Source organism: Podarcis muralis, chromosome 4, assembly GCF_964188315.1.
Source record: "Podarcis muralis chromosome 4, rPodMur119.hap1.1, whole genome shotgun sequence".
NCBI classification, from domain to species: Eukaryota; Metazoa; Chordata; class Lepidosauria; order Squamata; family Lacertidae; genus Podarcis; species Podarcis muralis.
Window position 1 is genome coordinate 20,454,450 of NC_135658.1, and position 15,140 is coordinate 20,469,589.

The following is a 15,140-nucleotide window of genomic DNA, read 5'->3' on the forward strand; positions in this document are numbered from 1 at the left end:
AGCCCTGCCACATCTGCGCTACCCCACAGGTCATGAACTCGCACAGTCGACGTGCTCCAGTCAAATCACATTTTGCCAAGTGTCCTGTTTGCAGCCTTGGGCAGCTGATGTTTATAAACCTTGAACTACAGTTAACAAATGCTAAACAGCAAATAATGACACAACCAACAAGCCCTTCTGTGCTTTTCCAAGGAGAATGAAAAGTGGCCTGCTATTAGTTTTCAATCAGCTGCTTGGCTTGTTTTCCTTGAATAAGTGGAAGCACTGCAGCAATCCAGTGATTCACCAATACTGGCTTAAAAGCTTGTCCTTATAAGTGGAAATGAATAATGGAGACCTTGTGGCCCAGTTTGAATATAACACCAATCCATCTCTGCCCCCTGTTTAAGCTCCAGTCTCTTGGTACATCCAGCTCCAACCTGGCTGCTTACCCATGGTCTGTTCGAGGCTAGCAAATCAGGGGTGTAAACCACAGTGGAGAGTTGGCTTCTGAAACTCTGCTTGCTTTAACTATGGTTTGTAATTACATTCCAACCCAGCACCCTAGTTTAACCCTTGTTTGTTGTGTCATTCCCGCCTAGTGCCCAGCAGAGATGCGAGGGATGAGCGGTTTGAAGATTAGATCATCCACAAGCACTGAGGACCTCACTAGGAGTTTCTGCATCTCCTCTCCTCACACTCTGACTGGCAATGGGCTCCTTTTCCTGCCCACCTCCTTACAGACAAGCTCCGGATCCAGAGGAGCCTTTATTTTCTTAAAGCATTTATTTGCACTCTGCATTTAGGCTTCCCAAGCAACTTGCAGAAAGAAAAACCCAACAGCAAAGCAATCCCTTCTCCCAAATTAGCCTTCCTGATAATATACCTAATAATAATAAGGCTGTACAGCCTCTTGAATTCCTCTCTGGACATCTCTTGAATTCCTCTCTTGAATTCCTCTCTGGACACATCCAACTAACATTGCAAAGTGCAGCCATGCAACTGAATAGCCATAACAACTGCACCCTTCCGTTTGGTAGTTGTGATGCAGGAAAAGGGTGATTTGCACCCCTCGCCATGACAGGATTCCAATTTTCGCCTTTGTTGCCTGTCGTCTCTCCTGCCCACCCACAATTTTTTCTGCACATCTGACAACACAGCTGCTGCTGCTGCTATAGCCCCGAAATGCAGTTCACTTTCGCTGCCTTTAGCTGTTCTCTGGAAAGTGCTTATTACACTACTCATCAGGGCAGAAGCCGCTGCAGAGACCTCAGGAGAAAGAATTGCAGTATCTTACTATCCATGTTTCCTGGGACAGAGTAAATGACATGATTCAATATCTACTTGAAATCTCCTCCCGCACTACGGGTAAGCAAAGCCCATTATATAGCAAGAGAGAAATGTCACACAGCCAGCCACTGTAATGAGAAGTTCTCTGTAATCATCATGCGACTCTGCTGAAACTCTGCTTGGCTCCAAAAAGAAAGATTATTATTATTAATAATAATAATAATAATAAAATAATTTATTATTTCTACCCCGTCCATCTGGTTTTCCCAAATTTTTCCTGTTTTCCCAGCCACTCTGGGTGGTTTTCAACAGAACATTAAAAACATTAAAAACTTCCCTAAACAGGGCTGCCTTCAGATGTCTTGTCGGATAGTTGTTTATTTCCTTGACATCTGATGGGAGGGTGTTCCACAGGGCGGGTGCCTGGTTCCCTGTAACTTTGCTTCTCGCAGTGAGGGAACAGCCAGAAGGCCTTCAGTGCTGGACCTCAGTGTCCAGGCTGAACGATGGGGGTGGAGACGCTCCTTCAGGTATACCGGGCTGAGGCCGTTTCGGGCTTTAAAGGTCAGCACCAAGACTTTGAATTGTGCTTGAATTGTTTTCTGACAGATGGCATGGTGGGGCTGTGCTATTCACCTGGCCGCCCCCGCCTCCCAGTTGATGGGCACCGCCATTCAAATGGTGTCTGTGCACTGTGTCATGTGACTGATTATGCAGGGCGGGGCTTACTTGCCCCCCCCCAAATATTTTATTCAAGTTGGCACCCCTGCCAAGGCAGCACGGCAGCAGTTACGAGTTACCAGTCTCTGCGGCCACAGCAGGCGCTGTGATTCTCCAGTGGTTTGACTTCACCCCCAGAGGCACACTCCATTGTCTCTCAAGACAGATGGATGCCAACAACAGCAGCCATTAACAGTGTTCCTCCGTGATAGCTTAACCAATCAATGTGCCCTCTCTCGTTTATATGCCACACTTCTGCTTTAAACCCCACCCAAAGTTTGAAAGGCATGATGAGGTCATAGCATGGTAAGGGTGGGAACCTTTGTACCGTGCAACTGGCACTCTGGCAGACATCCCTTGTGAAAACGAGAACCCGAGGCCTCCTCCATCCAAGCAGAGGTCTGTCATGGATCCTTTAGCTGAGATTCCTGCATTGCAAGGGGGTTGGACTAGATGACCCTCGGGGTCCCTTCCAACTCTACAATTCCATGACTATGATTTTGTGAATCAAAACTCCCTACCTCCAAGCACCATGCCAGCTTGGCAGCATTTCCTCAAGCGGCACGCAGGGCAGTTCTTCCGCCGGATCTTGTCCACTATGCAGTCGTTCCGCCCGGCACATAAATAGTTATGTTGTCCTGTAAGGGGGAAAAAAGAACGAAGATGGGGGAAATGAACACTAGATTACGGAGAAGTAAAAGAAAAGGCAGGGCAGGGCAGTTCAGAAAGCTCGGGTGAATAAAGTGCAAAGCATCCAAACAAATTACTAAACTATAGCCTGGAAACAACGTTAGTCAGCTTCAGTGTCAGCCTCTCTGATCTGTTTTTGGAGGTGTAAACAAAATGTATAAACTGTCCCAAATGCTCAACAACAACTGCTTCCAAAGGCTAAATGCTCAACAACAACTGCTTCCAAAGTAAAAGGGATTATTATTATTATTATTATTATTATTATTATTATTATTATTATCCTAGCAACTAACTGGATGCTACCATCCATTCATCCGTCACTTAATATCTCATTAATTATTGTTTCTATCTTCTTGCTTGGGTAATTAAATGCCCATCGGAGGTGCTTTTATTAGCTACAGGGGAGGAGGGGGCAAGGAGGTTCAGAAGGGAACAGCCTTGGTACTGAGAGGTTAAACAGCCACGTTTCACTTGGTGTGTCCCCCCCCACACACACACACATTGGGTCATATTAAAAAGGAACGAACCAATCTGTTCCTGTTTAACGTGACTCAACAGATGAAAAACTAGTATCTTATGGACTTTAACAATGTAAGGGTCACCATGACATTAGCACAGCGATATTATGATCAGTCAGTTGTTATTGGTGAACTGCTTCTATTATGGACGCGGACCTCGAGTGTATTTTTAAACATAGCCCTTGCTATCTAAGCTTGCACAAACTGCAAGGCAGTAAGAGAGAGAAGAAACAGGCTTCCTTTCCCTCCCCTCCCCCCATTCTTTTTTAGTTACTAACTTATTAAAGCCTGCTGGGAATCAGTGTAATAATAATAATTTATTTCTTATACTTTTAATATGTAATGTTTTATTATGTTTATATATGTTGGAAGCATCACAGATTGGCTGAAGCAACCCAGACATTTGGGCAGGATACAAATAATGAAAGGATGGTGATGATGATGATTAATCCTGACCCATCTGACTGGGTTGCCCCAGCTACTTTGGGTGGCTTCCAACAAAATATAGCATCAAACATTAAAAACCTCACGATACAGGGCTGCCTTGAGATGCTTTCTAAAAGTCAGGTGGTTGTTTATTTCCTTGACATCTGATGGGAGGGCATTCTACAAGGCGGGTGCCACTACCGAGAAGGCCCTCTGCCTGGTTCCCTGTAACCTCGCTTCTCACAGGGAGGGAACCACCAGAAGGCCTTCGGAGCTGGACCTCAGTATCAGGGCTGAACGATGGCGGTGGAGACTCTCCTTCAGGTATACAGGGCCCAGGCCATTTAGGACTTTAAAGGTCAGCACTAACACTTTGAACTGTGCTCGGAAATGTACTAGGACCAGTGTTATATGGTCCCGGTGGCTGCTTCCAGTCACCAGTCTAGCTGCTGCATTCTGGATTAGTTGCAGCTTCTGAGTCACCTTCAAAAAAGTAGCCCCACGAAGAGCCTATTGCAGTAGTCCAAGCAGGAGATAACCAGCGCTTGTACCACCTTGGCAAGATAGTGTGCGGGCAAGTAAGGGTCTAGCCTACCCCGCAAGGGTGTTGTGGGGATTAAATCGGGGGAAGGAATGAACCAAGCATGCCACACAGAGCTCCCTAAATGAGGTCAGTATATAAAAGTAATAAACATTGATTTAGTCAGAGTAGAACCATTTAAACCAACGGGATTTTAAGTAGATCCAGACGTTGCCAAATCAATGAGAGTTAGTATTGGTTAAAAATGACTTAAGTCCCACTGAACATCAACAATGCTCACCCGAAAAGCAGGCCAATCAGTCACACAGGCTACTTGGTCACAGTCTTGTTCCCCACAGTATTTCTGATTAAACTATGGCAAGATTCCTCAACCTCAGCCCCCCAGATGTTTTTGGCCTACAACTCCCATGATCCCTAGCTAGCAGGACCAGTGGTCGGGGATGATGGGAATTGTAGTCTCAAAACATCTGGAGGGCCGAGGTTGAGGAAGCCTGAACTATAGTAATTATTACTAAATTTCCAACCAGGTTCTCTCCCAGATCTACCTGGAGATGGCAGGGATTGAACCCGGGAAATTCTGCATGCCAAGCAGATGCACTGAACCACGGCCCTTCATTACAGATGCCATTTGAGAAGGCCCAAGTTGGCTCCGCAAACATCAGGGGCACGGACTGCCCTGAAGAGGGTCAGCCACAGACTCCAAACAAATGGACTGCTCTGGGTTTTTTTTTTATATCGCACATTAGACTTTGACCACAGATGTCCAATCCATCTGAAGCTGTGGAACCTGCCTTTAGGAGGTTCAAAGAACAGCAGGGGACTGTTTGCAAAAGGGCTTTCAAAGAGCCCAGTTTTGGCCTCTGTAGTCCCAACAATTCAGGGTTCAAAGTGCAGCAGCACCATCACCTGATATCATATTGCTGTCAGATGATTTGGCCTATCAGGGTCAGGGAAATAAGGATCCATTCCACTTGCCAGAAAACGTTCCCCATCCCTGCCGTAGGCACTTATCCCTGTCAGCTTTGTAGCGCTTGGCCATTGTGGTCTCTTTGGGTAAACATGTATAGGCTTGAGCTGTCAGTTATCTGCACAACGCAGAGGAAAAGAGAATCAAATCACATCTGAAACAATTAGGAAACAATTTGCTGGTTTGCCTAATGGAGATAATTTGGACTCTCATTTGTTTCCCTAACGTATTAGTTCTAAACATGTGAATATCTGTATCCAGTTGAACAAGTTGAATAGATTTTGGGGGGAATAATAATAAAAAGTATATTTTAAACACATATGCACACACACAAATCATCTCAGGTTAATAATATCTGTGCTTTTAGAATGCAGAAACCAGTTTGACCTTTGCATTCAAATTCCATCATCTCCCTGAAGGTAGAATGTGTGACTAAGAGGGGGAAAATATGCAAGGCATTTGCCTAATTTCAAAATTACAGTATGATATTGAACTGCCCCAACCCATCTGCCTTAATATGCTGCAATACTTGAGATTCTTCTGGCCATATTCTAATCGGAATACCATTTTCCTGCTATGCTATCTCTCTGCCCAGCCTACCTCACAGAGCTGTTGTGAGGATGAAATGGAGAGGAGGTGAACAAACAGGAATGTCACATTGAACTCCTTGGAGGGAAGGTGGGGAATATAAGTGTAATCATAATAAAATTAAAACAAACCTTGGTTTACTGTGATGTGTGACTGGAGACAAGGGTGCTGCTGGAATAGCATAGCTCCCATCAGCAGCTGGAGCGGGTGGGACTTGGACCACTCTAACATCTGGAGGGCCACAGCTCCCTCATCCCTGGTGCAAAATTACTTCTCCACAAACCCAAAGTGGGCGGGGAAATATTGGAAATGACGAGAAGCTCAAAGGAGCCTGCCTGGTTCTGCTGGTGACTGCAGCAGACAGAGCGTGGTCCAAGCTCCACTAACTGCCTCATCAGTCCTGGCACACCTGTCTGCCCACCCATGTGAAAAGGAAGCAGCCTAGTTTTGTTTATTTAAGGCATACCCCACCTTTGAAATGGGACGCGGGTGGCGCTGTGGGTTAAACCACAGAGCCTAGGACTTGCCAATCAGAAGGTTGGCAGTTTGAATCCCCGCGATGGGGTGAGCTCCCGTTGCTCGGTCCCTGCTCCTGCCAACCTAGCAGTTCAAAAGCATGTCAAAGTGCAAGTAGATAAATAGGTACCGCTCTGGCGGGAAGGTAAACGGCGTTTCCGTGAGCTGCTCTGGTTCGCCAGAAGTGCTGCTGGCCACATGACCCGGAAGCCAATAAAGCGAGATGAGCGCCGCAACCCCAGAGTCGGTCACGACTGGACCTAATGGTCAGGGGTCCCTTTACCTTTACCTTTACCACCTTTGAAACAGGTAAAACAGGTTGGTACTAACCAACAGCAAGCAACCCAACTGAGCCAGTGTCCTGGCAGCAACATCGCTGCCCCTTACCGAGACTGGGCAGAGATGGGGCAGAGCAGTGAGTTTGGGGCAGCCCCTATTTATTATATCCAGCAGAAATCCCCTTTGCATAATGAAGGAATAACTATGACCCTTCCCTACGACCACAAGATGGAGGGAGAAGAATTGCACCCACCAGGCCCAAGGATAGCTCTTTTGCATCTGTTCCGGGCCCTTCCCCGACTGAAGCCCTAGACGCAGGCCATTCTTGGCCTCCTTTCCCTAACTTACAAAGATCGGAAAAGAATTCCCATGGGTGCCACAGCAGTTCCAGAGTTTCTGGGAGCCATGGGAATTACAAATTACCATGGTTCCCACAAGTTTCCAGCACCTAAGGGAGGTGATGCCGTAGCACTCAGTGAGAATCCTCCACCTTAGCGATTGAGGCAAAGGAGGCATGGGAGAGGTTTAGGCTGGCTGGTGAAATGAGGTTAAGATGGGTGGGAGTCTTCTGTTGTATAAAGAGACAAGGTCCACCCCACAGGCTCACTATCTCAAGGAGGAAAGCATCAGATACCAACCAGAAATTATTAAGCTCCCTAAATACAGAATGGTGCTGAGAATTGGTTCCTTTCCCCCTCTTCAGCCCCACAATAAATACTAAATTGGGAAACTTCCAAGTCAAGAGCCCTGTGCTTTGCTTGCTTCCAACAGCAGCCATGTGCAAAGCTCCAAAAATAATGATTATTGTTCTACTACTGCAAGAAATATATTAGCACAAATACATAAAGCACGCATCTGTCAAAAGTGAACCACGGCGCCTATTGTGCGGATGCAAAGGTGAGAGCAGGCAAGCAAAATGAAATAGCACCCAATACGACGTTGGCAGATAATTGGATTAACTATGGAAACAAAACTGATTAAGGGGCCTTTAATCATGGTGCGCAGGGCAGAGCTGCTTCAGAAACAGATAAATGGGGGAGCCAGGAATTGATTTCCAAAAGGAGAGTTGCCAGGGATGCAGACTGCACAGGAGGGCCACCTAATCCCAAAAGATATTCTCATAACATGCAAGTGGTCTGGTCAACACCGGACAGCATTGCAACCTCCCTCCAGCTGCGTCGCTGCTGCTTACCAAGGAGAGGGGGACGAGGCAGTGGCAAGGTGGCTGCGGTGAAAACACACCAGCAGGAGGGCAGCATTGATTCCACCAGCGTGCCAACACTGCACCAACCTTACTGCCCCTATCTCAGTATGCAGAAATGTCTCAGCTGGAGGTAGGCCAGGTGAGAAGTGCAGCAACACCTGTCTGCTACTGGGTCTGCTTGTTATCCCACTCATAACACCCTTCCCAGGATCAAAGTCTATCCTGGAAGACAGTCCAGAAGCTATGGGACCATAAACAGCTTGTGACACAAGTACCTGAGGCAGCATCTTCCCCAGCACCAACAAACTCAAGACGTTTTGCTCAGGAGGAGATGCACTGCTGTCCATAGCAGAAGCTAGAAGGGTGGTGACAGGGCATTCTTGGTGGTAGCACCCTGTCTACAGAACTCCCTCCCAGGTAACACTTCGTTTCCCCCAGCCACTGACATCTTTAAACAAAGGCTCAAGTTAATCCAAGCATCTGTCACATGAACTGTAGTGTTTGGGGCTCATGGTTTTATAGTTATCTGTTGCTGCTTTTTATTTGTCTTGCTATTTTATTTGTATGGTATGGCCAGTCTAGTTTTTCACGTATGTTAACCCATTCTTAGCTCCCATATGCAGGAAGTGGAAGTATAAAAGTATCAAATAAAGTCATAAAGGTAAAGGGTAAAGGGGACCCCTGACCATTAGGTCCAGTCGTGGCCGACTCTGGGGTTGCGGCGCTCATCTCGCTTTATTGGCCGAGGGAGCCGGCGTACAACTTCCGGGTCATGTGGCCAGCATGACTAAGCCGCTTCTGGCGAACCAGAGCAGCGCACGGAAACGCCGTTTACCTTCCCGCCGGAGCGGTACCTATTTATCTACTTGCACTTTGACATGCTTTCAAACTGCTAGGTTGGCAGGAGCAGGGACCGAGCAACGGGAGCTCACCCCATTGCGGGGATTCAAACCGCTGACCTTCTGAGCGGCAAGTCCTAGGCTCTGTGGTTTAAGCCACAGCGCCACCCGCGTCATAGAAGTCATAGAAGCCTTTATTTTAATACACCCATCCCCCTATTCTGCTAAGCCACCTGGCCAGGAGATTCCAGAGTGTAGCCCAGTTCAGATTTCTCATTTCCAGAAGAAGAACCAAACAGTGATCTAAGGATGGAATCCTACAGTCTCTGGAAGGCCATTGGGAAGAATGGCAGGATATAATTAGAAATGACAATGATAATGTTATACTGTTTAGCTGATCCCCTCCAGTCATCCTTGGGTGCCCCCTTCCAGTCATTACTCATCTGGAGGGGGCTATTCCAGTGAGGCTTTGAATCTAGTGGATCCCAAGCTCTCATCTTTAAGCATAGACCCTGGAATGGGTGTGGGAAGGGGAGAAGTATTTCAGCCTTTGCATAATAGGAAGTAAAAATGTTTTCTTTCAGAAATAATAATTACCAACTGATGGGAAGAGGAAGAGGGTCTATTCCTACCTTCCAACCCTGATGGTGCAAGTCTAGCAGGGCTTCAGATCTGCCTATCTGCCTGTCAGGGCAACTTTCTCCTCCCACTGAGCCTATAGGACTGCTCTGTAACAAAGAGTCTTGCTGGCACCAAAAAGGCGAATAGATTTATTGCAGCACAACTATCGTCCCGCTTCACCAGATCCCAGATTATGAATGTTTATGCCGCCATAAATCATTTAATCTTAAAAGTGCCAAAAGGCTCTGTGTTGTTTTTGCTGCAAACACTGCTTTGTTTCTGCTGCAAAAAAAAGTTGCTGCTTCTCTGGTAACGGGGATCCAGAACGTCTTTTCACGGGGAACGCCGGCGGTGTGGGTGGGTAGGTGGGGGAAGTTACATGGTAACAAATTCTGACACAGCCAAGGGATCACAGGTTCACTTGGGGGGAATGAGCTCCAAGCCCAGACATTGCCAATGTCAAAAAATGCTTCACACAGGGCAGGCGTAGTAATGCCTGCCAACTGTGTGGCCCAAGGATCCAGCTGATGATTCAGAGAGCCTCCTCCAAGCTGAGACTGCCAAGTATGGAAACTGTGGTCACCTTAATCAATACGACAAACCAGGGTAGGGAACCTCAGGTCAAGGGGCTAAATATAGCCTTCTAGGCCATGGGTAGGCAAACTAAGGCCCAGGGGCTGGATCCGGCCCAATCACCTTCTAAATCCAGCCCGTGGGCGGTCCGGGAATCAGTGTGTTTTACATGAGTAGAATGTATCCTTTCATTTAAAATGCATCTCTGGGTTATTTGTGGGGCCTGCCTGGTGTTTTTACATGAGTAGAATGTGTGTTTTTATTTAAAATGCATCTTATTTGTGGGGCATAGGAATTTGTTCTTTTTTTCCCCCTTTCAAAATATAATCCGGCCCCCCACAAGGTCTGAGGGACAGTAGACCGGCCCCCTGCTGAAAAAGTTTGCTGATCCCTGCTCTAAAGGTAAAGGTACCCCTGCCCGTATGAGCCAGTCTTGACAGACTCTAGGGTTGTGCGCCCATCTCACTCAAGAGGCCGAGGGCCAGCGCTGTCCGGAGACACTTCCGGGTCACGTGGCCAGCGTGACAAAGCTGCATCTGGCGAGCCAGCGCAGCACACGGAAACGCCGTTTACCTTCCCGCCGGAGTGGTACCTATTTATCTACTTGCACTTAGGGGTGCTTTCGAACTGCTAGGTTGGCAGGCGCTGGGACCAAGCAACGGGAGCGCACCCCGCCGCGGGGATTCAAACCGCCGACTTTTCGATCGGCAAGCCCTAGGCGCTGAGGCTTTTACCCACAGCGCCACCCGCGCCCCTGATCCCTGCTCTAGGCCTCTCTATTTAGCCTTCAGAATTCTGTGCAGACCACACCCCTTCCCTGAAGGCCACACCCCTCCCTGGCCCTGCTCCACACCCCCAAGTGTTTTTGCCTGGGCTGGGATGTAATTCCTCTTGTTTGCCTGGATGGAGGACAGAGCAGGGGGTGGGTGTATGTGTGTAGAAACTAGCCTGCTGTACAAAGGAAAAAATTGCCTTGGTTGCTCTGTCCACTTCTGTCTTTGGCCCACCACTGCCATGTGCCCCTCAGAAGGAAATGTAACCCTTGGGATTACTGTGTCAAACTGTTAATCCTGCATGGAACAACATTAATACAAAAACATCATTCAACATCCTGTGCATAGAAGTTCTATTTCTTTGGCTCCTTGAAAATCAGCTGCCCATTCACAGAATCACAGAACCATAAAATCGTAGAGTTGGAAGGGACCCAAGGGTCATCTAGTCCAACCCCCTGAAATGCAGGAATGTCACCTAAAGCATCCATGGCAGCCAGCCATCCAACCTCTGCTTTAAAACTTCCAAAGAAGGAGAGTCCACAACCTGCCAAGGGAGACTGTTCCTCCACTCTCAAACAGCTCTTACTGTCAGAATGTTTTTCCTGGTGTTTAGTCAGAATCTCCTTTATTGTAATTTGAAGCCACTGGTTTGAGTCCTACCCTCCGGAGCAGGAGAAAACAAGCTCACTCCATCTTCCATGTGACAGCCCTTGAGATATTTGAAGATGGCTATCGTATCTCCTCTCAGTCTCCTCTTTTCCATGTTAAATACACACAGCTCCTTCAACCGTTCCTCATAAGGCTTGACTTCCAGACCCTTGATGGCATAGCTGTCAACTTTTCCCTTTTCTTGTGAGGAATCCTATTCGGAATAAGGGAATTTCCCTTAAAAAAGGGGAAACGTTGACAGCTATGTGATGGCATTGTTCACCCTCCTCTGCACACATTCCAGCTTGTCAATATCCTTCTTAAATTGTGGTGCCCAGGCTTGAACACAGAATTCCAGATGTGGTGTCACAGGTTTCCCACTAATGGTCTAGAGATTCTGGACCAGTCTTCTAGAAACTGTCAGCATGTGACAGCAGCCACATCCTTGGAAATGGCTTCGACTGGCTGGCTAAATATTATTATTATGGAATAATAATAATAATAATAATAATAATAATAATAATAATAATAATTTATTATTTGTACCCCGCCCATCTGGCTGGGTTTCCCCAGCCACTCTGGGCGGCTTCCACAGAGACCAAAAATACACTAAAATGTCACACATTAAAAACTTCCCTGTTTTAAGATGTCTTCTGAATGTCAGGTAGTTGTTTATCGCTTTGACATCTGATGGAAGGGCATTCCACAGGGCGGGCGCCACTACCGAGAAGGCCCTCTGCCTGGTTCCCTGTAGCTTTGCTTCTCGCAATGAGGGAACCGCCAGAAGACCCTCAGCGCTGGACCTCAGTGTCCGGGCTGAACGATGGGGGTGGAGACGCTCCTTCAGGTATACTGGGTATCAAACTCCTTCAGGTATACTGGGTATCAAACTCCTTCAGGTATACTGGTACCTGCTGGGTATCAAACCCTCAGTGAATTAGGAACTGTATGTGAAGACAGGCTCTGGCAGATTGACTGGATGAGACCAACAATGGGTCCAATGGTCAAGGAGGTGGTTTCTGTGTGAGCTGTAGAGAGGCAGATGGGGCTTATCAACCTAGGAAGGTAGCTCATCTAGGAGAAGGTAAACTCTGACCCTAAACCTGTGCTGCCTTGCAGGATATCTTCGGAAGAAGAAAAGGCTCAGGAGTGAACCCTACACAAATCCAGAGTGGACTCCCTAAGAAGGTTGGATGGTATCTTTCACATCTCCTTCTGGCAACTCCTAGAGCAAAGCTGGTGCCAAACATATGGCTCTGCTTTCCTTTGGACCACATCAGTGATGCCAAGAGGGGGTTCTTGTCATCTGGGCAGCACAGGACCTCCATACGCACTGCCTAGGCTTGCACCCTGGGGAAGTCACTTCGGTGCAGCTAATCCAGCAAAGACAACACGAGATGCAGTCATCACAAGTAACGGGTCTCTGCGGCCACAGCAGGCGCTGCGATTCTCCAGTGGTTTGACTTCGCCCCTGGAGGCACATTCCATATTCTCTTGTTGCAGACCAAAAATAATTACTGGGTTGCTATGTACTGACATGGGTTGCTATCAGAGAACCTGTTTATTGTACATTCATCTTGAGTGGTTTGCACAAAGTTTATGGGAAGGCTATACAAGACTGACAAACTGCCAAACATCCTTGCTGATTTATTTGCGGGGAGGCTCTTATTTGTTTCAGAAAATGGAGTTTGTTGCGCAAGAACCCCACAACCACAACACAATTTTTTCCATCCACAAAATTGTGAGGGGCTGGAAGCAGCGACTCTGAAACAGTGATTGCCACCAGGACACTACAACTCAGTTATATCAAGAAAGGGAAACAGAAGTAACTTGGAACTATCTGCTTTTAGTCATGTCTTTATTCCTTGGGGAGATATCTCAGTCGTATTAAACCTGCTTAGAGATGTGAGGGCATTCAGGAAGCACAGAAGCTACCTGAAACAAGAGCTCTTACTGTCAGAAAGTTCCTGCGGCACCCCTCTAGTCACTGTTTTCCAGGATGACAAGGAACCATTAATGACTACTCTTTGGGTTTGGTCAGCCAACCAGCTACAAATCCCCCTAACAGTTACCTCGCTCAACCCACATTTTACCAGCTTCCTCACAAGAATATCTTGGGAGACTTTGTCAAAAGCATGACTGAAATCAAGATACACTATGCCCACAGCATCCCCTTGATCCACCAAGCTTGCAACTCTATCAAAAAATGAATGTAAATACAGCATTTTTCGCTCCATAAGACACACCTGACCATAAGACACACCTAGTTTTTAGAGGGGGAAGGCAAGGGGGAAAATATTCTTTAAAGGGAGCGCTGAGCAGAGCCTGTGTGCATCCCAGGCTCTGCTCAGAGCTCCCGTTCACGAGCTATGTGGAGCATGTGTGCGGCGCTTGCTGGTTTTTCCCCGAGGAGGGAAAAGGGCAGCCCATCACTGACGGGCTGCCCTTCTCCCTCCTCGGGGAAAAGCCCCCAAAAGCCGCACACACACTCCGCACGGCTCTTTAAAGGGAGCGCGGCTCTTGGAGGCGTTTGCGGGAGGTGGGGGAAGGGACAGAGCCGCGCGCTCTGTCCCTTCCCCCACCTCCCGCAAGAGCTGCGTGCTAAGCCAGAAGCCAGGACAGCAAGCAGGATTGCAGCGCAGCGATCCCTCTTGCTTTCCTGGCTTATGGGATAGCTGCAGGCAGCCTCTCCCGGGCAGCGGGATGAAGGCTCCCCCAAGAGCCGCGCTCCCTTTAAAGAGTGTTCGGAGCGTGTGTGCGGCTCTTGGGGGCTTTTCCCCAAGGAGGGAGAAGGGCAGCCCTTCTCCCTCCTCAGGGAAAAGCCCCCAAGAGCCGCACACACACTCCATGCGGCTCTTTAAAGGGAGCGCTGAGCAGAGCCTCCTGCCTGCATTCGCTCCGTAAGACGCACACACATTTCCCCTTACTTTTTAGGAGGGGAAAAGTGCATCTTTTAGAGCGAAAAATACGGTAAATTGCCTCAAAGTAACACAGGTAGAAAATGATTTGGGCCAATACGGTACTTGCAAACCATAGGATATGGTTTTTGGTTTTTGGTTGTTGTTGTTTTTGTGTTTGTGTTTTGCAAACACAGCCATGCTTTCACACTGAATTTGCACGAGGGCAAAACCCTGTATTTCTGAAGTGAGCAGCCCAATTTCCACATTTGCAGTTGACACCCACGCACATCTGAGCAGACACCACCTTGAACAGGCATGCCGTGTGTGTGTATGTGTAAAGGGAAGATGGGGAACACCACCTGCAGTTTTTATAGCAAACGGTATTTTTATAAAATGAAAAGCAGAGCAACCTATTGCCAGATTAATGGGGGCATCTTTTTCATCAGTCAAAAGGGGAAAGAATGCGGCTCAGTGGGGAGGGCTGCAGAGGATCTGTCAGGCACGCAGGAGGTCCTGGTTTCAACCCTTGCTTGGTGTCACAAGAAAGGGCTGGGGAAATACCTTGACTGAAACCTGCTTATCTCCAATGCAATTTAAAAAACCTATTCGAAGTTGTTGGGAGTAGCCAAGAGGTGCATGGGGGCAAGGTGTCAGCTGTTTCTCATTAAGATCTGCATCAGGAGAGGCTGTGGAATTCCTGAGCTGGTGCCTAGATGAGATGGGAGGATAGATGAGGAAACACCAGCCAAGATTGAATCCTGGCAGGATGGAAGCATTGTGGGTGAGGTGCCATACTTGAGAAATTGGTCAACTGCCAACCCTGGATGGGGTTGCTCTCCCAACTGAAGGAACAGGTTCACAGTCTGATTGGGCTTCTGGATCAAGACCAGATACCCTCAGTGGCTAGGAGTGCCTATTACCAGCTGTGGCTGGTGCAACAACTATGGCTGTTCCTGGACTGGGAAACCTTGGCCACAGTAGCTTGGTTACTTCAAGCCTGGATTAATGCAATGTGCTCTATGTGGAGCTTCCCTTGCACTTGATGCAGAAGCTGCCGTTTTTACAGAA

The 15,140-nt window shown here is 47.7% G+C and overlaps 1 protein-coding gene across 1 annotated transcript in view; it reads right to left on the reverse strand.

The window, feature by feature from the left end:
* The window catches only part of PGR (progesterone receptor), a 54,432-nt gene that overhangs the window by 28,869 nt on the left and 10,423 nt on the right, over nucleotides 1–15,140 (reverse strand). Inside the window, exon 3 of the mRNA XM_028726132.2 lies at nucleotides 2,511–2,627. Coding sequence (XP_028581965.2) covers nucleotides 2,511–2,627 — 117 coding nt within the window. The remainder of the gene's footprint in view (nucleotides 1–2,510; nucleotides 2,628–15,140) is intronic.